This window comes from Fusarium keratoplasticum, chromosome 3 (genome assembly GCF_025433545.1).
Source record: "Fusarium keratoplasticum isolate Fu6.1 chromosome 3, whole genome shotgun sequence".
NCBI lineage: Eukaryota > Fungi > Ascomycota > Sordariomycetes > Hypocreales > Nectriaceae > Fusarium > Fusarium keratoplasticum.
In genome coordinates this window covers 1448205-1471986 of record NC_070531.1, presented here as the reverse complement: position 1 = coordinate 1471986, position 23782 = coordinate 1448205, and the positions used below count along the sequence as shown (strand labels likewise).

Here is a 23782-nt window from a genome sequence, read left to right as displayed (position 1 = left end):
TATCGCAAACGCCGCGTCGCCATCGTCGAGAGCGGGACTGAGCATCTCGTGACCTTGGGAGCTTATTGGGACCCTGGCATACCCCCTCCCTGCGCCTCCCTCCGTCGACATCATCCACGGAGCGCATTGGAATTTTTGTCGCCGACATCGTCTTGCTTCAAGGCCTCTGACCGGAATACGCCCTCTGAGAGCCTCGCCGACTATTGAAGGAAACCTTGCGGCGACCGATCGATTGGCGCCCAGGACGCAACCCCCTACTTATCCCTACACCAATACCCCGACCGCAAATACCAAGACTCGCCCACCATGTCGAAGGTGATGCGAAGCGTCAAAAATGTGACCAAGGGTTACTCCAGCGCCCAGGTCAAGGTCCGAGAAGGTTCGCACTCTGGTCACTACTCCTGCGCCTCGGAACGCCCGCTGACGAGATGAACAACAGCGACCAGCAATGACCCCTGGGGTCCGACTGGCACTCAGATGAGCGAAATCGCTCAGATGACCTACAACACGTACGTAGGCATACCAAGACCCGGCTCAATTCTCCTTGTCGCAAAGCCCCGAGTACTGACTTGACATGGCGCGATTAGTTCCACAGAGTTCTACGAGATCATGGACATGATCGATAAGCGTTTGAACGACAAGGGAAAGAACTGGCGACACGTCCTCAAAGCTCTCAAGGTTCTTGATTACTGTCTGCACGAGGGCTCAGAGCTTGTCGTCACTTGGGCTCGCCAGAGCATTTACATTATCAAGACCCTGCGAGAGTTTCAATACGTCGATGAGGAGGGTCGCGATGTTGGACAGAACGGCAAGTGGATTGACTCAGTCGCATATGGCGGTCGCTAACGGTTGAAAAGTCCGAGTTGCTGCAAAGGAATTGACTGCTTTGATTTTGGACGAGGATAGACTACGAGCTGAGCGAAGCGATCGGAGATCCTGGAAGTCGCGCGTTACCGGACTCGAGGAGTTCGCCCCCCAACACGCCGAGCCCGCCGCCGCACATGGGAACCGGCGCCAGCGCGAGAGGCGGGTGGCGAATGATGAGGAAGATACCGAGTACCGCTTGGCTATCGAGGCCAGCAAGTATCAAGAGGAGGAAGACCGGAAAAAGCGAGAGAGCCGACAGCATGGGGTGGATGATGATGATGACCTGCAGAAGGCGATCAAGCTTAGCCAGGAGGAGGAGGAAAAGAGGCGCAAGGAGTTGGAAGAGAGCAATGCTCACTCTCTCTTCGATGATGATCCTGTCCCGCAGCAGCAAACCAGCCAGCCGCAGTACACTGGCTTCAACCAAGGATACCAGCAAGGAAACCCAGTCGACTTCTTCGCAAACCCCATCGACCAGAATCAACCCCAGAACACTGGCTACATGGCCAATGCCTATACCGGGTTCCCGCAGCAGGGACAGCCCACTGGCTTCCAGACGAACCTCAACACCGGCTTCGGCCAGCCCATGAATATGGATCCTTATGGCCAGCAACAGGCCCAGCAACAGGCCCAGCAACAGCAGCTGGCCTTCCAGCAACCTCAGCCCACTGGCTTCAACCCCTACCTGCAACAGCAACCGCAGCAGCCGCAACAGTCACTATCGTCACCAGCTTCCCCTGAGCCCACTCTCCAGCCCGGCAGCAACAATCCCTGGGCAACTCACAACCAGGCTCAAGCGCTGCAGCCCACCCCAACTGGATCCAACAACCCGTTTGCCCAGTTCAGCCGCCCACAATCTGCCCGACCCAACCCCATTTCTTCCCTGGGCTCTCTCCCTGAGCAGAAGACCCTCAATACCTTTAGCAGCCAACCCCAGCTGCAACAACAGAACAGCTTCCCCCAGGCACAACCGGCGTTCAACACTCCTCAGAAGGAGATGAACGAGCACGAGACCCGACTCAACTCGCTGCTCGCTACCGGTGACGGTATGGACACCTTTGGCAACACAGGTAACCTCCGTATCCCCGCCCAGCACACAGCCCCCGGCACATTTGTCAACAGCGCTGGTGCGGGTGTGGCCCGAATCAACGCCGAGGCAACAGGAAACAACCCATTCCTTCGACAGCAGTTCACAGGCATGCCTACCGTCAACTACGGCCCCCAGATGCCTGCGGCTACTGGGCCTGCGGGCTTGAACGGCCAGACCAACAACCCTTTCGCTGCCCACCCAGCACCGCAACAACAGCAGCAGAACCAAGACCTGATCCAATTCTAACCCCAGCTTTGAGATCTTGACTCACGTCCCTCCAACTCTGCCGGCCATCTCTGGCTGAGCGACTCCTCTATTTGATCATCCACCTTTTCTTTGTTACACCTTCACCTTCACACCTTCCGGACCCGATCCGATTCCCGTGTTTTGCGCAGGCGAAGTATGGTATTCCCCTGTTCACAGTACATTTTTGTGGCTTTCGACCAAAGTTGAGCTGGTATCTGGGAGGCCTAGTTGTCGGGAATAGGAAGCTCTTGCGATGATGGACTATGGGGGATTTAGACAGCGCGCCTGACGCATTCAAAAACAATTCTTAGATCTCATTGAAATCTACTCCATACTCCGTTGCAATCCTTTGCGCCATGCCCCCCTCGTCCTTGTTTAAAGCCTGACAACTAGCTAGCCAAATGCTGGTAAAGACTGGACCTGCCACTTCGCCTGACCCAGCTGGTGTGTTGTTGGTCTTGTTTGAATTCGTCACATCCCAGGGTTATGTGGACGGCTATGAGATGAGTGCTTGCCAAAAGATGACCCTGACAGTGAATAGCCCTCGACCGTCGAAAGAAGGACCTCGAAAATTGAGGTCTTTGAAGCTTGGCGCGACGAGTGGGAGGCGCGCAAACCCTTTGACGATCTGGACGCTGGTTCAGGAACTGTGGCTCCTTGTCTGCCGTGGCCTGGCATGTCCATGATATCCATACCCTTGAAGGGCCCTCTTTAAATATGCGCTTACCCAGCCTCCTCCATCATCTGGATGAATTCCTCCAGGTTGACACCGCCCTTGCCCTCGTGGTCTAGATGTTCAATCATGCTTTGGATCTCTTCGTCCGTCATTGTCCTCTCCTCTTTAATGTCCGAGGCCAAGCGTCGCATATCCTCAAAGGATATTATGCCGTCTCCATCGTAGTCAAACATGTTGAACACCTTTGTCGCTTCTTGTCGAGGATCTCGATTGGCTAATAACTTGGCGGCGCATAGCCTGAACTGGTCGAGATAGACGTAGAGGCGGTTTACGGGACAGCTGTGGGGGTCCTGCCAGTCTGGAGGCACGGTGCCGTATGATTCTAGCTCTCTGAAGTAGTCGGGCTTGGACATGTCGAACCCGAGAGCTGCTAGCGAGTGCCTAAACTCGTAGCTGTTGAGCCATCCCTTCTTTTTCATGTCCATGAGGTCAAACTAGTAGCGGCGGGTTGAATGTGAGCTAAGGCATCTTGGTGCTTTCTGCAGCTGGATGGGCGCGACCTACAACTTCATCAATGTGCTCGCGATCCTCCTCGGGAATGGTGCTGTATTCTTCGTTGGATGAAACTTGAGGAGCCACCGGTTGTCGGGACTGAGGCGGGTGACTTGAGCCACCGCCGCCTATTGACCGCACGGGAAAGGCAGGGCGTGGTGTTGTGTGCGAATTCATTGTTATTGCTGCGAGACGCAGGTGGCTGGGGAGGAATTCCGAAAAAGGCGGCGCGGGTCGACGAAGAGGGCAATTGGAAAGATGACACCGCCGGAGGAGAGAGATACTGTCGAGATTCTGATTTAGCTATGATCGCGGAACTCGATAATGGCGGAGCAGGTCGGCGCGAAGCGGTCGAGACGCAGGATGGGCGTGGCGCAAGGGTTGCTTCGTGGTGTCGTTGCTCCCAATGGATATGGATCCATGAGCTGAGAGAAAGCTTGCGACGCGACCAACCAAAGACGCGCTCCTAGCTTCGCGCCCGGGTGGCCGAGTCTGCCTTAGCAGCACAGCTAGGGGTGCAGGAAAAAATAGGGTACCTACACCAAACTGGCAACTCTAAAGTGTTGAACCCAAGGAAAAGCGAACGAAAGAGGTTTAAAAGGGGAAAGTAAACGCAGGAGCTTTCGAAAGGGCTTTCCAATTTTTCAACACGATTTTTTGAAATAATTGAATGTATTTTTCTAGAGATCGAATCTTTGTCCTAAAACAACTGCTCTACGCATCTTCACCGGGTGTCTCAACTTTTACTGAGACTGCATGCCTGTGTACCTGCTGATCAAGTCACTCTCTAGGCATACCGCAGGCACCAGTGACTCAGCCTGCGAGTAGCCCAGCCCCGACATTTAATTGGCTAATGTTAGTCAGCACAGCGACCGAGGCCAATAAGGTACAAAGTTATTGTCTGAGGCAGCAACGCAGCAGCTGCCAACCTGCCTGAGCACGGAGGTCCGCCCCAAAAAAAAGCTGGCTGGACTGACGGCCGAGAGAGACTGACCTCACCACCAACTCATCCATCGCCACGAGCTCGAGGTGTATAAGGGCGCCCATCTCTTCTGGTCCGCTCTTTCTCTCCCTGCTCTTTCGATCATCCTCTCCTTTCCCGTTTCCTTGTTTTCCCTCTTCCTTCGTGACACACGCAGCCCTTGCTGCGGCCTCTGGCGCTCGCCCCCAAGCGCTTTTTCCACAGCTGCACTCTCCCCTGTTCCTTTTTTCTGCAGTGGTGGTGCAACACAACAGCGCGTTTTCGCAGCTCTCAGTCTTGATACGCTCGGCGCCATCTCACCATCGCGAGACTATCCATCGTCGATTCATCTCCGACGATCAGTTTTGCGACTACACGCGCAATTCGCATCAATTCGACCATCGATTTCGCATCGCGAGCTATCCACAGTAACGACAACAGCGCGACAGCTGCTGCAAGCTCGCCGCGAGAAGTACACACCCTCCTCTCCCGAGCCGCGTCGATAGCGTGACCGAAATCATGTCTTTCGGCGGCGGTTTCGGTGGCTTCGGCCAAAATAACAACAACACGAACCAGTCGTCAGGCTTTGGCGGCTTCGGAGCCAATAATACTACCAACACCTCAGGTAAGCAACATGCCTTTCTAACCACCCGGTGGATGATGATGATGGCGGCGGTGCTGATTGGAATCGCCCGAAAGGCTTCGGGACGAACAACACTGGCGGCGGTTTTGGCCAAACGAACACGTCCGGCGGCCTCTTTGGGGGCAACAACAACACCTCGAGCGGCTTCGGCTCATCGACCGGTACGCAGAATCTGCTTCGACGCGCCGCTGCCATCTACGATTGAGAGAGGAAACGGAGCGGCGATCACCGATCTTCGACACAAACATACTGACGATTCTTAGGCGGATTCGGATCCAACACGACTGGCGGCTTCGGCAGCAAGCCTGCCACCACCTTTGGTTCCACTGGCAACACTGGCACCGGCCTCTTTGGATCCTCCAATACCACGACCAATACCGGAACTGGCTTTGGAGGATTTGGCAACACGACCAACAATACCTCGACGTTTGGGAGCACCAACACTGGAGGTGGTATGTTTGGAAACAACAATGCCAACAAGACTGGTTTCGGGACCACATCCAACACCGGCGGTTCGCTCTTTGGCGGTGGAAACACCAACACCACTGGAACCGGATTTGGTGGCGGATTCGGCACTTCCAACACCAACACCCTCGGCGGCGGCGTCGGTGACCCTCCAGGCACTGCTATAACCCCTTTCCAGGCCCACACCGAGAAGGAGCCAAACAGCACCTCGACCAACTCGTTCCAGAACGTTCTCTTCCAGGACCCTTACAAGAAGTGGTCGGCCGAAGAGCTTCGACTTGCAGACTATGTTCAGGGACGGCGGCATGGCAATGCCAGCGGCGGCGGTGCGTTTGGCGTGAGCTCGGGTTTTGGTGGAGGTTTTGGCACTAACACAAATACTACCACGACATCAGGCTTCGGAACGAACACGAACACAACTGGCGGTCTCTTCGGAGGAGGAAACACCGCCAACAACACCACAACCACAGGCTTCGGCTCTACGGGCTTCGGCTCTACAGCCACTCCCAACAACACCACCGGTGGAGGCTTGTTCGGCAACAATGCCAACAAACCTGCAGGTGGTCTGTTTGGTAGCAGCACAACGAACACCGGTGGTGGCCTCTTCGGAGGAGGAAACACCAATACCAACACCAGCGGCTTCGGCGCGACGAACAACACCGGAACGGGCTTCGGCCAAACCAACACGAACACCGGTGGTGGTCTCTTCGGAGGTGCCCAGAACAAGCCTGCTGGTACTGGGTTCAGCTTCGGCAACACCAATAACACGGCCACTACAAGTGGTTTTGGAAACACCACGAACAGCGCCTTTGGAGCAACCAACACCAACACCAACACTGGCGGTGGCCTCTTTGGCAACAATACCAACACCAACCAGACTTCAAGCCTCTTCGGTGGTAACAACAACCAGCAGACGAACACTGGAACTGGACTGTTTGGTCAAAACAATGCCAACACCAACACTGGTGGAGGCTTGTTCGGCAACAACGCCAACAAGCCTGCAGGCGGCCTGTTTGGCAATACCGCTCAGACCAACACTACTGGCGGCGGCCTTTTCGGTGGAGGAAACACCAATACCAACACCACGGGTTTTGGCGCCACGAACAACGCTGCCGGTGGCGGTCTGTTCGGAAACAAGCCTGCCACTGGGGGCTCTCTCTTCGGGGGCAACAACACTGCTCAGACAAACACTGGCGGTACTGGCCTCTTTGGTGGTCTCGGCTCCAACAACACGAACCAGGCGACGACTGGCAGCTCTCTCTTTGGAAACACAAACAACCAACAGCAGAAGCCCAATGTGTTCGGTGGCACCAACAACGTCACTGGATCTAGCTTGTTTGGCGGTCAAAACGCAAACCAGGGCTCGTCTCTCTTTGGCGCAAGCACCAACCAGCAGCAGCAGGTGAACGGTGCTTCGCTGCTTGGCAACAGCCAATCAGCCAATGCTCCCCAGGGACTGACAGCGAACATTAATGACGTCTCGGCGTTTGGCTCCCCTGGTTTGTTTGCTGGCTTGGGCGGCAATGAGGTCCAAAACCCGGGCCCTCTTGCTACTCCTCTCAATGGAAGCTCTAAGCCTAGGAGAAGTTCGATCTTGCCCATGTACAAGCTGGCGCCTGCATCCGCATCTCGCTATGCCACTCCCCAGAAGAGGGGCTTTGGTTTCTCGTACAGCACCTACGGCACTCCCTCAGGCAGCCCTGCTAGTAGCATCTCGAGCACGCCTGGAAACGGAAACCTCGGCCACAGCTTGCTGGGCTCTAGTCGTAATGGTGGATTGAGCAGGAGCATGTCAACCAACAACCTCCGTCGCAGCTTCAACACTGAGGACAGTATCCTTGCCCCTGGAGCGTTTTCTAATGGATCTCAGCCTCGGTGGTACGGCAGCACTGGCTCCAAGAAGCTTGTCATCAACAGAGACATTAGAAGTGATCTGTTCTCGACTCCGCAGAAGGACAAGTCATCTGACGCTGGCACCGGATCCCGCAAGCTTTCGAAGCGCGTAAGCTTCGACACAAGCAACGTCGATGCCGAGGATAGTACTCCTGTTCGCGGCGCTCTTCCCGCCCCCGAGGATGTCGGCAGCCCCTCCAACGAGGAGACTCCCCGCCAGACTCGTCCGACCAACGGTTCGAACGGCTCCAAGACTCCTGAGATGGAGGAGGTTAAGGGCAAGGAGCTTGCCATCGTCCATGAAGAAGACAACGCGGCCACCCCAGAAGCTGCTTCGGCTAACAACTTCGATAATGCTCCCGGTCAATACTGGATGCAGCCCCCCAAGGAGGATCTCGAAAAGATGAACCGCATGCAGCGACAGAAGGTTGACGGCTTCACTGTTGGACGTGACAACGTTGGATACGTCTCTTTCAAGGTCCCCGTTGACATCAGCAACATTGACCTTGACGACATTTGCGGTGGCCTGATTGTTCTTCAACCCCGATCAGCCACTGTCTATCCTGTGGCAGCCAAGAAGCCACCTGTTGGAAAGGGTCTCAACGTGCCCGCGCGAATCGCCCTGGAACAGTCCTGGCCTCGTGGAGCTCGCGACAAGAGAATCTCCAACGATCCCAAGCGATTCAACAAGCATGTCGAGCGTCTTAAGCGAATCGAGAACACGGCCTTTGAGAGCTACGATCAGGATACGGGCATCTGGGTCTTCTCGGTTGAGCACTTTACCACCTACGGCCTCGATGATGATGACTCGGATGATGAGGAAGATGTCACCCAGCAGGAGCCTGTGGTGCCCCCCCAAGAAATGGCTCTGGATACCACTGGCAGCACTCCAATGGAGGACGACACCTTTGAGTTCCGGATGCACCGAGGCGTGCCCGGTGGCTTTGACGAGCAGGCGCAGATGTATGAAGGTGATTTCTCTGGCCAGCAGTCTTTTTTAGGGGTTAGCTCCGCGGATTCCGCACCCAACGATGTCAGGCTGTCTCTCGATGATGAGTACGCCGAAGATGTGGGTGAGGAATATGACGTGTCCGAGGATGAAGACATGGCGAGGTCTTCCCTTGAACACCATCTTGCCGCGGAGCATGACGATGCCTCGTCCGAGGATGCCCAGGATGCCGTCAAGGCCACTCCTGGAGGCATCCTCAGAGCTAGAATGCGAGCTGTGAAGGACTCTGCTGGTCCTGTGAAGCTCGAGGTTGCAGATGGAGATGACTGGATGGAGATGTTGAGGAAGACTGTCAGCCCTGTCAAGCGAGATCGACAGCTTCTCAGGGAGCTGAACGAATCCCCTTCGAGACAGACCGGTGTGCTGATCGACCTTGATAAGAGCGGGAACGACACATTGCGGAAGTCGTCGATCTGGAGGAAGAGCACAGCCAAGAATGACAGGATGGATAATTTTGCTGCCAGTACTATTGGCATGGACAAGGGACGTGGTTTTGCGACGAGTATCGACCTCATGAACTCTCTGTTCGAGAAGCCCAAGCCAGCACCCAAGAATCTTCGAGCCTCTATCCCTGGCAAAGGCTTCCCCAAGGTCGGTTCCCTAGCAGTTGCCTGAATGGCCCCAGATTGAAACACGCTGGAGGTTTATGTAACTATGACTTATATATGAATTGATGCTAAGATTGGAGAATTAGTGGCCCTACGAGCGACAAGACAAGAATTTGACTATTGATCATGACGAAAAGGTCTTCCACGACGCAGGCCGGCCGACCTGGGGACCCGATGAGACACTCGTTGTTCCTCGACCGTTTGTCCCTGAGAGCGGTCGACGGTCGATTCCTCGGACCTCGGACCTCCTTTCCTTCAAGCGTTCTACGATTCAGACGGAAACGCAGGAGCTTCGATTGGCCACCTTCTCTGCAGATGTAAGTTTCCCCCAAAACAAGCTTTCGTGTGATCCTGCTGACCGGCATATGCAGTCCTCCAAGAGGTATCTCAACAGCCAGGATAAGCTGACCGAGATCCGAGTGGTTGACGATATTCCCGTAGCCTCACTGAAGGCAGCTAGTCTGAAGGATGTTTTCCATCAACAGGACATGAATGACCCGTCTAGTATGCAGGAGAAGCATGTCTGGGACCTGGCGAGCATTCTCTTTGACGACCTGGAACCCCATCCTACCCAGCCCGAGCACCTGATCCGAAGGGCTGAGCTGTCTCATTTTTGGACCGACTTGGTTGATCAAGCTTCATCAACAACCATTGGCCTTGCAGGTTCGAGTGAAGAGAAGGCTGTCGCTTGCCTTGCCGGTCACCGGGTTACTGAGGCTTGCAAGCACCTTCTCGATGGCAAGAACTTCCGCCTCGCCACCCTCGTCCCCCTCATTGGCACCAATGATGCTGCCAAGAAGGATATGAGGGAACAGCTCAAGGCCTGGCACGACTCGAAGATGCTCTCAGAGTTCTCTGAATCGATCCGGACCATCTATGAGCTCCTGAGTGGTAACGCGTGTGTCTGCGAAGGTATGAAGGGAGTTCCTGTCGAGGACCGACTGGACTCGTTTGTCATTTCCAAGAAGTTTGGGCTGGACTGGAAGCAATCCTTCGGTCTCCGACTGTGGTATGGAATAGCGCAGTTTGACGACCTGGCGGCCGCAGTCCAAGGGTTCAAGAATGATGTGGACCAGGAGAAGGAGTATCTGCCACTCCCATGGTACATCGACCAGGGTATCAAGCCGCTGTGGGATGACGTGGACTCTGACCGCAGACAAGATCTCCTCTGGGGTCTCTTGCAGCTGTACGCAAACGATGCTTCTGACCTGGAGGCTATCTTGCGGCCCGAAAACTCGCAGCTCTCGCCTCTTGACATGCGGTTGACATGGCAACTGGGCCTTGCACTGGTGTCTACTGGCAAGGTCTCGTTTGGGGAGAGGGCCACTGAGAAGGCCGACGCTGCTACTATCGCCTACGCATCACAACTTACCAGCGCTGGCGAGTGGCTTGAGGCTGTGTTCGTGCTGCTCCACCTGAGCAACTCGGTTGCCCGAAAGATGGCCATTCAAGAACACCTGGCCCGACACGCCGGTTCGATTGGGGATGAGACAAGCACGGCATTTGGAGTCCTGGTCGAGAAGTTCTGCATTCCCTCGTCGTGGATCTGGGAGGCTCTGGCTCTGTATATGCGCAGCGTGAAGAAGGATGCATATGCCGAAGTCCAGTGCCTTCTGCGCGCTGGCTCCTTTGTCGAGGCTCACCGGGTGCTGGTTAAGGAGGTTGCGCCTTTGGCGATTGTGGAGCGCGAGTATGACAACCTGTCAGCTCTCATCTCTCAGTTTGAGGGCCGGCACATGGCTATTTCGAGCTGGTCATTGGGTGGAGAGATTTATAACCTCTTCTTGACGTTGATTCAGCATCGAAGCAAGGGCGAGGTGCCACCAGCTATTGTGTTGGAGAGACTTCTTGCTGGGTTGCATGCGATGGACGAGGACGTGGCAGATTCAGAGGTTTTGCGGTACGCTGCTGTGTCGGACATGGCAGATGAGACTGCCAAGGAGATTTTGAAGGCTACAAAGAAAAAACAGGTATGTCAAGAAGATGCGATCCCTTGTCATGAATCAGTACTGACAGACTTCAAGGACATGGAACTTCGGGCCAAGATTCTCAACTTGCCCCTGACACAGGACCGCCTGCTGGCATACTCGGTGGACCTGGGCATGGATCGTTATCGGGAGGTGATGTCTCATTAAGAAGGAGTGCATTGTGGGAGTGGCTGTATAGGCATGTTGCCGCATTCGGGGATTATACGATTGCGTTTTGGTAATGTTTTATTGAAGAAGCCGAGGGCCTCGAAGGATGAGGCCAGGATTGTAGATTAGTTAGATAGTTACAGGAAGAAAAAGGATTGGGTCTCTACAGCTGCCGTGTCATCCAAAGAGTCAACACAATATGAGAACGATATTGGAAGTGAACTTGTACAAAACATGTTGAAAAATATCTTGTTCTTATTATTGTTGCTTTGCCCTAATTCTTAGGTAGGGATATGCTAATAGATTTCCCTCTCTTCCCCTTCTCTTTCGACTCTGAGTTATTATCCCTTCTCGTGCAGTCGTGAATCATCGTCCCTTTTGAATATATAAACACCTCTTCCATCTCCTCTTCTCCTACTTTTCTCCTCATCCCCTCAACCCTTCCACCTCCACTTCTCCCTTCTCATCCAGACATCATGCCGCGCGCCACCTCTGAAGAGGGTGAGGTCGACCACATTGACCTCACTGCTAATCCTGAGGACCTCATGGACGTGGATGAGGACGAGGACCGAGTGAGAGAGGAATCCAGCCTCTTTCTCCCCAACAGCGTCACGCCGCCTACCTTCATTGATCTCGTCGCCAACGACGGTGAGCCGGACGATGAGACAGGAATTCCTCGGGGAAGATCCGACTCAAGTCTCTTTGTCAATGACGAACCCGAGGACGAAGACGAAGACGAGGGCACCGTTGATCACGAAAGCAACAATAATGACAACGCCATCAACGTCGACGACGACGACGACGACAACGAAATGAACGACAACGACAATAACGAAGACGATGACATGAATGACAACGATGTGGACAACGGCAACGGCAACGGCGTGAACAACAACGATGATGACAACGATGATGACAACGATGGCGGCAACAATGGCGGCAACAATGAGGACAATGAGGACAACGAGGACAACGACGATAGTGATGACAGCGATGACAGTGACGACAACGATGATCGCGTCCCGTCCGATCAAAAGAACGCGGACGCAGCCCTCGAAGAGGCTCTCGAGGAGGAAGGCATCACTGAGCCCGACTGGGCTGAAGGATGCTTGAGGACTTGCAAGCCTCACTGGGATGAGGTCGCTCACGCACTCCTGAGATACCGTAGACGCTTCCTCCTCAAGAGGACCGAGCTCCGAGACGTCAAGACCAGCCTTCGTCAACAACTCCGTCAGCTCAGACAGGAGAATCAACGGCTCCAGGCCCGTGGGCAGCGGCGCCCACACAACAAGGTACGTAGCAGCTCCCCCAATGCGCCCTCGACATGTACTGACAGGCGATAGTCGTGGCGTAGAATCGTTCGCCTCTGGGTTTGTGGGCCCCTGAGGCCCGAGGGCTTTCGGAACTGGGGAGATATCTACAAACTTTCGTGCAAGGAGGAGAACATGTCGTGGGCTTTTAGCACGCGAAAGTCCTCCAAGATGCACCCAGGCCTCAAGCTGCGTGCTCCCGATGACGAGGAAGAAGAAGAAGGGATCGTGGCGATTTCTGATGACGAGGAAGAGGAATCCCCTGATCCAGGCTCGGTCCGAGGGCCACCTCCAAATCGACCGTCGCCTCCAGGTCAGCCACCGTCTCTGGGGGGTCCACGGCAGTCCTCCCTTGAACGACTCCCCATCAAGCTGCAGATCAAGATCTTCTCCTACCTCTTCGTCTTTGAGCGAGAGCTGGTTCACGCCATCTCCCGCCTGGACCCGTACTACGAGCCGACCGAGGTGCCTCGCAACTGCAGTGGTCGAGTCTCCCTCCTGCACCGGTTCCACGTTGGCCAGGAGAGCATCTCGCTGACCTTTGGAGCCATCAAGCCGCAGGAGCTCCTCGCTCCGCTCCTCGTGTCCAAGCACTTCAACTATCTTGGGGCCAGCCTCTTTTACGGGAGCAATACGTTCGCATTCTCTTCCATAGGCGAGTAGGGTCGCTTTGCAAGCGGAATCGGCGCCAGGCTCCAGCACGTCCAGCACGTCGAGATCCTGTGGATGGGCTCCCAGTGTGTCACCTACAAGCCTGACGACAAGCACCGGTACACGTCGCGCCGGACGCACCACCTCGCCTGGTTCAGCGAGGCCCGCCGCCTCAAGTCCATCGCCGTCTACATCCCCGAGTCGTCCAAGCAGTACATGCGGCGCAAGCATGAGCCCCCTCACATCATCGAGTACATGGCCGAGAAGACGGCCGGGCAGCCCAACTACCGCCGCTTCCGCGCCCTGCGCACCATCCCGGGGCTCGACTACCTCCATGTGCTCCGCGGGCTCAACGGCATCACCTTCTGGGACTACGACAAGTGGCTGGAGCTGGGCTCCAAGCTGCCCGTCCGCGACTGGACCTTTGTGAGCGACCTCAACAACACGGTGCGCCGTGCCAATGCGGAGGAGGACATGAGATTCTGCACACTTCGCAGGCTGGCCCCTTTCGTCATTGGATATCGCCCTGATGACGAAATCATCGACGAGATCGAAACCTTTGTCAACCAGTACTCGCCGGGCTGTGGTGGGCAGGTCGTCGACCTGACTATGGATGATGACTAGCCGGGTTGTGTTGTGATGGGCAAGCACATGATGGAGATGTAGGAGAGGAGGATATCACATCCAGGTTGGTAGCTAAATAGGAGGCAACAGTTAGCACTGAGGACATGATGAGCTTCATTTTAATCGAAATCTCGATTTTTGCTGAATAAGGTAGCCTAAGAACCATTTCTAGTAATTGATCACTTGCAGACACACTTACAGTTATCGTGTCCACCCCATGATGCTCAACAGCAGACACAAGACTCACAGAGTGATTCAAAGACATTGAATTGGCTCGAGATCTATAGGTAGCCTAGCCTAGCCTACTCCAATGCAAACCGACCTGCCCCTGTCCCTCTTTGTAGGTATACAACCGGCCCAACACCATCCGACGCGGATTCTAGCTGAAACGGAACGTACCGTGCGCGGCACTTGCAATATTCAGTACACCACTCCAATTTCTTTTCTTCAAATGCCCATGCCCTCCGGAAGCCGTCCTTGTATGTGTAGCGCGGCGTGGTATCGTTGAATGCTCCCTCTCTTTTTTGATTCTTGTCTCCTGGCTCTTTTACCCCTGTACTCCAACATCTCAGTTAGTGGGGTAGTGCCACGAGCGGAAAGTATCCATGACGGTGGTGAAGACGACGAGAAGGATACCACCTCCGGGACCAAGACGCAGAACCTGTAAACATGTCAGCACGAGAATGGCCTCATGCGCTCTCAGCCCAGAAACTCACCTTGGGCAGGAAACCCTTGTAAAGAGCGCTGAATCCCTCCTCCTTGGCCACGGTAAAGACCGCGGGCCAAGCCCAGTTGTACTTGGGAACCTGGCCGGGGACCTTGGGGGTGTTTTGGATTCGGCTCTTGACCACGTCGAGGGGCGTGTTGAGGATAGTTCCGACGGTACCACCGATACCTCCGGAAATCATGTCGTTGAACATCTGGCCCTGCTTGGTGTCGGACTTGGGGAGAAGCTGTCGGACCTGGAAGATACAGCCGAAGTAGCCGGCGTTCCAGAGGATGTGGCGCCACATGGTGCTCTCGAGACCCTGGTATAGAGTGAGGGGGCCCTCGTTCTTGACCGTCTTGACGACGCAGTCGACCATGCCGTTGTACTTTCCAGCCGAGGCCTTGTCTTGCAGGCGGATCTTGACGAGCTCGAAGGGGACGACCACAAATGACTCGGTGGCTCCGGCCGAGGCGCCTGTGAGGATGGAGAGCTGCTGGTTCATCGAGGTGACGCCAAACATGTTTCGGTAGATCTTGCCCCATTCGTCGTTGGCAGCGAACTTGGTGGCTCGCTTGGGAGCCTCCATGAGGATGGGCGCAGAGATGCCGCGGTAGAGTCGCGAGAAGCTATCGCGGGGTTAGCATCAAGAGTCTGGAGCGCAACTGCTGGCGCATTGGGCAATTACCCCTCCTGCTTGATGATCTTGCGGAAGCAGTCAAGCATGCCATTGTAGGCGTCGGCGCCGGCGGCGTTGGTCTGGAGTTGGCTGTTGAAAATTAGCAATTGGCTCGTATCTTGGGCGCCATTGGAAGCATTACACTCGGGTCTTGACCACATCAAGAGGGTACCTGGAGAGACTTGTTAGTTGAGTGTCTCAGAGGCACGCGACAAATGCAGTCATACATGACCAGAATCTACAACAAGCGGCAAATTAGCAACAGCCAACTCCAGAGCAATCGGCGCAATCATACCTCCGAGACGCCAGCAATGGCGCCTAATCACGAAAAGTCAGCCATTGAGTCCGGGCGAAGCGCCAAGTTCAACATGGAGATGCCTACCTGCGGCGAACTGGTAGACGAAGGGGAGGGGCTTGTCGTTGTTGGACATTTTGGCGACTGGACAGGACTGGACTGGGCGGCTTAAGACGGGAGAACACGGGCAAGGACAAGAAGAGAAGAGAAGAGGCTGAGCGGAGATTGTCGCGGGTTGTCGAAAAAAAAAGAAGAGAGGAAGAGAAGGAGGAGAGAGAGAGTCAGAGCAGAGATGGCGACCTCCGAGCGAAGACCGGGCCGGGGAGGGAATTTGTTTCGGTGGTGGTGGTGGTGGTCTTATCGGGCTTAGCGATAACGGGGTAAAAGCAACTCCCCCCCACAGACGGAGGAGCTTCACGGTGGAGGTCAACGGCTAGAAATAGGACGACGCCGAAGGGGGCCTAACAAGAGTGGATTTTGGTAGGATTGGATGGGATGGGCTTGACTGTGGAGATGGGCAAGAGACGGCGAGAGAGCGAGACCTGGGGGAGGGGAAGTTATTAGCTTCTACAGACCAATTCCTCGGTGAGACGGTAGGTCAGCCAGATCCCAATACGCCGACTCTTCTCCGACCAGGTGACGATCGCTTGTCTGCTGTTTTAGGAAAGAGGATGAGATCACTTGTTCCATCCAACGGTTTCTACTTGAGCCTAATGACTTGAATTCAAGACACATTTTACTGTCAGGCATGCTCCTCTCAACCCTTTTTTCTACCCAATGATGAAATAACCCATCTTGTGCTACCCCAAAAGCGTCGTCATATGCAAACCCGGCTGTCCGATGCCCGCCACCGGGCTTGAGGCTCCCGACCACAGACACGCCGCAAGAAGCAGGAACAGCGTCAGATTTCCGGACGGGGACCCCTTCAGCTCTCTCCTCCGGTACCTGAATGGGTAGGGCATCGGCACTGGAGGGAGGGGGGAGGGACCCTTGTCCCTGCAGAACCTTTCCAAAACTCTCGCCCTGTCCCTCGCCCGATAGGCTCTGCTAAAGGGAAGCCCTGACTGCAGCCACGGCTCCACGGGGCCGGGACGTCAAAAGGAAAGAAGCTTTCTTTTGCTCCAAAAGACGTGGGATGGCGAAACCGGGCGTGGGAGGGACAAGTCGGCGCGGAGACTTGCCGGTTGTGCATCCGAGCCGACTTTTGGAGAGTCGAGGTTGACGACGAGTTTCGGCCATGGCTGATTTACAGGGCCAAGAAGCCGAATTCGACACCAAAATGGGAACGCTTCCTCGGAACATTTCTGATGTGCTGTCTCATGGCATCATCCCCCCGCGAATTGCTGCGCACGCGCCCGGTCAAGACACCGGGCGGCCACGGCGTCCGTCCCCCGTCGACCGAGCGGATGCTGAGCTTCTCCCCAATCCGGTCTAGCCCTGGGATTCAGCAACGCGCTGAAGACGGGGACGGGGTTTGGAGTTGAGTGTTTGAAAAGGCCGCAAAACTTCATACATTGACATGGCCCGGTAATATGTGTGAGTTTACCATACGGAGTATATAGGCCAGGGCCATCAACTCGCCGTTATGCCAGCTTTTAACCAAGCAACTCAAAAACAAGAATATCATCAGAAGTATGCCCAGTCAATGTCAACAGCACTTTATTAATCCTCTCTCTAGCGTGCGCTCGTAATGACCCCTAAAGTGACCATCATATGGTTTCTGCGGTTCCGTATCTCCTCGACTTGCCAATCCGTTCGTCCTTGACCTGCCTCTCCATCTGAGCGTGAGTGGTGATGCTGTCTCAGCGCCTGGACCAGCCAGCCCATCCTTGACCGAGAATCCCTGGCTCCCTTGTGTCCGGTTGCGAGGGATGCTTGCTCACTCATCCCAAGCTGTGAGATGCAGCAACAACCACATCTCATCTCCTTGTCCCAGGCGCTTCGCACCCCATGCAACCATCGAGCTCCCCATTTCTACATTACGTAGCTGTTCCTCCTTCAAAGCTACCCTTGTACCTATGCTCGCCCAGGCCATAGGTACCAGCTCTCCAGCTGCACCTGCAAACTGACTCGATGCGGGTTCCCGATTTTTTCCTAGATTATTATGACGCTTCGACCCAACTGAGGTAGAGGTGACAGGTTTGGCAGCTCATCAACTTTCTGATGCCGGGAATGCCATCACAAGACCCCTAGGCCTCCGACTTCATCCAGGAACAGAGTTCTACAACGACAAATAGAAGACGCCAGGTCCGACCATGTGGCAGAAGCTCGGGTTGAGTAACAGAGCTCAGCAGCTGCACACCTTGTTGCCGCGAGCCATTATTGGCTCTTCTTTGACTCAGTAAAAGGAACCCTTCTGTAAGTGGTACGCCGTGGCGGGGTAATAAGGCCAGGGCCAGCTTGAGTGCGCGTTTTGGGGCTCGTTTTTGGGGCAACTGACGCGCACAATCGGCCCCTCGGTACAGAGTACATGCTTCCAGGGCTGCCTAGGTCGAATCTCCAAGTCATCATCTACCCAGTGCTTCTTTGCCCTTCCAACTCGACAGAGTCTTGACTCGCAAAGTTTTGCAGCTCAAGACCTTTATCGCATCCATTAAATTCGGCTGCCAACATCAAAATCATCGAATTTTGCTCCAAAACTTCCCCCGACGACCTTCAAACGCCCCTTTCGACCCCTTGTTAGTCGCTCCCATCTGCGCTCGGTGGCAACTTATATCCAGCTCAAAACCCGTTGCGACACGCCCTGCATCAACCTGACAGCGCCTCTTGCTTCATCCAGAGCTCGTCCGACCCTTCCGAGCTCTCCAGCGCCTCAATTTGCACCTTTAAACAGGCCGTGACCCATCGAGTTCACAGCGAGGTGCCTTTCGCGCGTGGGAGAGTCCTCTCGCCCCCTGCCCATGAGTCACTTACTGTGGAAATACTACTGGGAAGATGATGTCGACAGGTTTCGGCGTCTGCTGGCCCCAACCAGCTACAACACGCAGGCTGTGTCAAGGAGCCCAGCCATAGGGGGGTCCGGCAGCTTCTTTGGAGGAAGTTATGGCGGCCCAGGCACCTCTCCACGATCAGCTACCAAGCAGCGCCGGGCATCCGGACACCCGCAGACTCCAGCCAGGTCCAAGGACGCCAACACGAACCTCGGACGAGCCGAAATCAACAGCCGCGACCATGCCGGCCTGACTGTCTTGCTGCGCGCCGCCTCCTCGACCGAACCGAATGCCTACGAGTTCGTCCGCGCCCTTATCGAACATCCTGCCATCGACCTCTACGCCCAAGACCCCGAGAGCGGCTGGAATGCCCTCCACCGATCCTTGTATGCTGGAAATGTTTCGATTGCGCGCTTGCTGTTGGAGAAGGAACGGGTCGATTTGACGAACCACAACCTGAGCGCCGTCAACAAGGTTGGTCTTTTGATCAAGACCAAGGACCATGAGGGAAACAGTCCTTTCGATGTCTACAACTCGACGATTGCCGCGAGATCGCTGAACGACACGGACGATGGAAGCAGCTCGGATAGTGACGCTGATAGCGTGGATAGTACAGGCGATGGGGCACATCAGTAGGTTCACACAGAACATAGACCCCCTGGCTTGGCTGACTGGTCGTAGAACGCTCAAGGTTCCCCATACCTTTCAGTCTTCCATTGACGGCGACGAGCTCTTTGTGTTTGGCAGCAACAAGAATGTGTCCCTAGGAGTTGGCGACGAGGATGATCGACAGTATCCCGAGCGCATCCACCTCTCCCGTCCAGACCTCCTTGTGCATCGGTTTCACCACTCGCACCTTGAAAGTCTGGATATGGACGCCCCTGTCTCACTGGATCTTGACCAAATCCCAACCTTGGTCCGCAATCGCCCTTTAATTATTCAAGATGTGACAATGTCAAAGCTTCACAGCGCCATCTTAACGACCGACCCAGTTTCAAATCTCTACATATGTGGAGTTGGACGCGGAGGAAGACTCGGTCTTGGTCATGAGAATACCCAGTTCAGGTTTGTGCCTGTGGAGGGCCCCTTTATAGACAAAAAGGTCCATCAAGTTGCCCTCGGACAGAACCATTCCATGGCAGTCGCAGGAAATGGAGAACTCTGGACTTGGGGGTTGAACTCTTGCTCACAGCTCGGATATGCGCTGCCACCACCAATGAAGGCAGATGAAGAACCAATGAGCCTCACACCGCGCCAGGTTTTTGGTTCCCTCAAAAAGGAGATCGTTCTTGGTGTGGCTGCATCAGCGAACCACTCGGTTGCCCATACAGGATCCTCTCTATTCACCTGGGGGCGAAATGTAGGGCAGCTTGCTCTCATGGACGCCGACTCGAGGTCACTCGACGTGCAACCTACCCCCAGAAAGGTTGCCGCCTCCCTCCTGGCAGCCCCGATTGATATGGTCTCGGCCATCGACAAAGCTACCATTTGTCTCCTCTCCAACCACACGGTCTGGGTTTTCAGTCACTATGGCTATAACCTGGTCAAATTTCCATTCCCCGATGTTTTCACAAATCACACTTTGATGAATTCTTCCTATTCAAATCGGTACGACCCGGGCCGAAGAGAAATCAGTTCCATTGCCTCAGGAGGCGAGACAATCGCTGCGGTGACGGCACGCGGAGATCTCTTCACGCTACATCTCAACCACAAGGGGGACCCCAGCCAATCTGCCGCGTCCACCACCAACCCGGTCAAGATCAAGAACGCCCTGACTCAACCCCAATGCATCTGGGATTCACGCAAGGACGGGGTCGCCTCTGTGGGAGTCGGCGAGCATGGTTCAGTCATCATCTGTACCGAATCAGGGGCTGTCTGGAACCGAGTCAAGCGTACCAAAGGCAAAATGACTGGATTCGCAGAGTCGGGAGCAAAGCGCAAGGACTTCAAATTCCAGCGAGTTCCCTACATCACCAACTGCGTGGCCGTTCGAAGCTCCATCTTTGGCGCGTTTGCTGCCATCAGAAAAGACAGCAAAGTGATGGCTCAAGAGATCAAGATCTCGGAAAAGTCACTGCGCGACGAAATCAGCTCTCTTCTCTGCCTCAACAGTTTCCGGGCCCCGGACCTAGGCGAGACCACGACTGGTCATGAAGCCTTCGAGAAGGCCATCGTCCGCGAGAGGCCTGGCTCGGTTCCTTATGAAATCCTTCGGTCATCCAACATCGTGCAGCATCTGCTGAACTGGCTTTCAATGAATTCGTTCCAGTTTGACGATATGAACATGGCGGTTTGCTCGTCTGATGCACCCGAAGTGAGGATACCAGTTCATAGCTGGGTTCTTGCTGGGAGAAGTTCAGTCCTGCGGCATGGTTTATCAGAGTTGCGCAGCCGTGGTTCATCGTTTAGCACAGATTCCTTCAGCCTCGAAATCGACGAGCACAAGGCCTTGCTGACGCTGTTTGGGGTTGATATCTACACAGTTCTCAACATCGTTGTCCACGCTTATCAAGACAGTTTCGTGCCTGTATGGAGGTACACACGCGAATCACCAGCGGATGCTCCCCGCTTCCGGCGTGTCAGGACTGAGCTGATGAAGATGGCGACGAATCTCGCCTTGCCCAAGTTAGAGGCAGCAGTTCGCTTGCAGACAGGGGTGGACGAGTCTCTCGATACCGACTTCAAGCAGGCGATTTATGACCCTAGCTTCTTTGATGATGGTGACATTATCCTTGAACTGGATGGAGAAGATGTCACAGCCCATAGCCAGCTACTATGCCAGCGATGCCCGTTCTTCGAGGGTTTGTTTAATGGCCGTTCTCAAGGTCAGTGGCTCGCTGGACGTCGGGACGGCATGGGCGAAGCGGACAAGATCATGGTTGATCTCAAGCACATCGATCCTGACATCTTTCACTACGTCATGTCATTCATCTATGCCGACATCGGGCAAGAGCTCTTTGACGAAGTATCGGTGGCCAACCTCGATGAGTTGTCAGAGCTTGTCCTGGGCGTCATGAGCGCTGCAAACGAGCTGATGCTTGACCGGCTCTCTCAAGTTTGCCAAAGTCTCATTGGAAAGTTCGTCACCACACGGAACATCTCAAACCTGCTCAACGAGATCAGCCCGTGCTCTGTTACAGAGTTCAAGGACACTGGGCTTGAGTACATCTGTCTCCAGCTCGAATCGATGCTTGAAAACCACCTCCTGGATGACTTGGATGAAGACCTTCTTTTTGAGCTCGATGAAGTAGTCCGTGATAACCAGCTTGCGCGACTTCCGTTTGCACGGAGCGGAAGGGCAACCTTGCTACTTCATGAGAAGTATCCAGAGCTGGCTGCCGACATTGACGAAGAGCGACATATCAGAATCAAAGAGATGGCATTCAAGGCCATGCAGAGGGAGGATGAAAAGAAGCTTTCATCATCTTTCAAGGCACGGATTGGGAGCCTGGATGATGGTAGTCCCTTACAGACACCAGACACCCGGCGCAAGTCAAGAAGTGCACGCAACGAACCGTTCAGTCCTAACCTGCGACCCAAACAGTCACAGGCTGAACTGATCTTTGATATGGACGACGAGGATGACCCGACGCTCACCAACACGCGGTCACCCATGAATGAGCCGTCCAGTCTCCGTCTCCCCATCGACACTGAAGACATGCCACAGCTACCCAAGGCTTGGAGGGAAGCCAAGGGCAAGGAACCTTTGGATGTTGCCCAGAGTCCAACGCCCAACGCCTTCTCTTTGTCGCCCATGCTGCAGCCATCAGAGCTAGAGGTTACGAAAACTTCATCAAGTGCCATGTCAAAACCCGGCGCACCCTGGGCATCTTCTACGCTGGCCACGTCAAAGCTCGACTTGAAAGACATCATGTCAGAGGCATCTACATCTGCGCTGACCGCCGGACTCCAGGCGCAAAAGACAAAGGACGCAACTGCCAATAAGCCCCAGACGAAGATATCACAAAAGGAGCGGAAAAGACAGCTTCAAGCGCAGGCGGCGGCTGAAGCGGCCGCCAGAGATGAAACGGCCAACCGAGTGCCATGGGAACCAGTGCCGCCAGGTGGAAAGCCTGCGCCTTGGAAGACAGCTAGCCCAGGGCCCAAGACATCGTTGAAAGAGGCAATGACGGCAGATGCCAAGATATCCGGAGTACCGTCTGTCAAGGCTAAGCCGCTGGTAGCTTCCGAGACCAAGCCAAAGTCTGCGACACGTCGCACCGCGTCACCCGACACAAGGTTTCCGGGGCAGGGTCGAACAAACAGCTCCCCCGCAATCGTCGCAGGACCCTCAGCAGCCCAGGCCAGCAAACCGTTGGTGCCACACTCCAAGTCGTACATAACACCAGCACCCAAGGCCGAGCCGACTCTCGGGTTCACCCTGGCGGATATTATTGGTCAGCAAGAACGCGAGCAGGAAGCTGTAAAGGAAGCCGTTGCGAAGCGGTCACTCCAAGAGATCCAACAAGAACAGGCGTTCCAAGAGTGGTGGGACCAGGAGAGCCGGCGGACACAGGAGGAGGAGGCCAGACGGAAGCAGAAGGAGACCAGAGATAAGGAGAGCAAGGGGGCGCGACGAGGTCGGCGAGGCAGAGGGGGGAAGGCCAAGAATGCCGGTGAAGCGGCAACAGATGGTGGGCAAGGCGGCGGCGGAGGAGCCGGTGCCAACGCCAATAGCCGGCCATCGGTCAGTGGTCGAGGCGGAAGTGGTCGAGGAAGAGGGGGGAAGGGACGAGGTAATAAATCACAGGCCACGTGAGGATATTGAATTGGTTTGCATTCGAGGAGCATAGGACTCGAGAGGAACTTGACCAGGTTGAAGAAGTTGAGTGCTGAATAGATAGTGTTGAGTTTACGTTTCGCCGTATCTATTGGCTTAACCGTGGCTATCTAGCCGAGGACAATGTATATACATATATGTTCGAATGGGACATGTGAAGACGTAGGAAGTTGTAGTCCGTAAAAGTAAAGGTTATGCTGAGCATAACTGTTCAAGGTGGCCGTAATCTCAACAGACTACCCATATCACCATGCAGGGCTGAGGGCTCAAGGACCAACCTCGATGGCCTTGTCACAGTTCTTTCATGCCTCATGCTCAAAGTACAGTATAGCATAAACGTTAAAAGTGCATACGTCCGTGGGACAAAGGAATGCACTACAATCAATCAGTGCGCCGTTACTCTAGCAATACATTGTCATGGCTCTCAAGGGATACAAAGACAACATGAGAAGAATGGATCCATGAGCATGGCAACACCACCATGAATGAGCCCATTCATGTGAATATGGATCTGCGGGGTCTGTAGCACCAAAGACCATCCACGATCTACCAACAGGCTAGACTGGAAAGAGAAGATATAGGAGCAAAAGTCCATCCTCGGATGAGGAGGTGGTCAGGCCAGGCAGCTTATCTCGAAAGCGCCTGAAGCGAGATAAGCCCAC

At 54.8% G+C, this 23782-nt stretch overlaps 6 protein-coding genes across 6 annotated transcripts; 4 read left to right on the top strand and 2 right to left on the bottom strand.

The window, feature by feature from the left end:
- Positions 1-306: 306 nt before the first annotated feature.
- Positions 307-2203, top strand: NCS57_00384800 (ENTH domain-containing protein; the record flags this gene model as incomplete). The annotated part of the gene is made up of 4 exons (XM_053053827.1): positions 307-379; positions 440-509; positions 588-808; positions 858-2203. 4 exons carry the CDS (start codon positions 307-309, stop codon positions 2201-2203), a joined length of 1710 nt encoding a protein of 569 aa, XP_052915987.1.
- A 723-nt stretch (positions 2204-2926) lies between these two features.
- Positions 2927-3608, bottom strand: NCS57_00384700 (uncharacterized protein; the record flags this gene model as incomplete). The annotated part of the gene is made up of 2 exons (XM_053053826.1): positions 2927-3373; positions 3444-3608. The coding sequence occupies 2 exons, from the start codon at positions 3606-3608 to the stop codon at positions 2927-2929; spliced, it is 612 nt and encodes a 203-aa protein (XP_052915986.1).
- Positions 3609-4911: 1303 nt separating this feature from the next.
- Positions 4912-11145, top strand: NCS57_00384600 (Peptidase S59 domain-containing protein; the record flags this gene model as incomplete). The annotated part of the gene is made up of 6 exons (XM_053053825.1): positions 4912-5017; positions 5092-5196; positions 5299-8993; positions 9097-9327; positions 9382-10980; positions 11035-11145. 6 exons carry the CDS (start codon positions 4912-4914, stop codon positions 11143-11145), a joined length of 5847 nt encoding a protein of 1948 aa, XP_052915985.1.
- A 476-nt stretch (positions 11146-11621) lies between these two features.
- On the top strand, positions 11622-13730 carry NCS57_00384500 (uncharacterized protein; the record flags this gene model as incomplete). Its single annotated transcript, XM_053053824.1, has 3 exons — positions 11622-12437; positions 12489-13090; positions 13133-13730. The coding sequence occupies 3 exons, from the start codon at positions 11622-11624 to the stop codon at positions 13728-13730; spliced, it is 2016 nt and encodes a 671-aa protein (XP_052915984.1).
- A 568-nt stretch (positions 13731-14298) lies between these two features.
- NCS57_00384400 (uncharacterized protein) lies at positions 14299-15546 on the bottom strand (the record flags this gene model as incomplete). Its single annotated transcript, XM_053053823.1, has 7 exons — positions 14299-14391; positions 14447-15065; positions 15125-15205; positions 15258-15287; positions 15343-15353; positions 15411-15433; positions 15498-15546. The coding sequence occupies 7 exons, from the start codon at positions 15544-15546 to the stop codon at positions 14299-14301; spliced, it is 906 nt and encodes a 301-aa protein (XP_052915983.1).
- A 2764-nt stretch (positions 15547-18310) lies between these two features.
- Positions 18311-23099, top strand: NCS57_00384300 (BTB domain-containing protein; the record flags this gene model as incomplete). Its single annotated transcript, XM_053053822.1, has 2 exons — positions 18311-18972; positions 19022-23099. 2 exons carry the CDS (start codon positions 18311-18313, stop codon positions 23097-23099), a joined length of 4740 nt encoding a protein of 1579 aa, XP_052915982.1.
- Between the last annotated feature and the right edge of the window lie 683 nt (positions 23100-23782).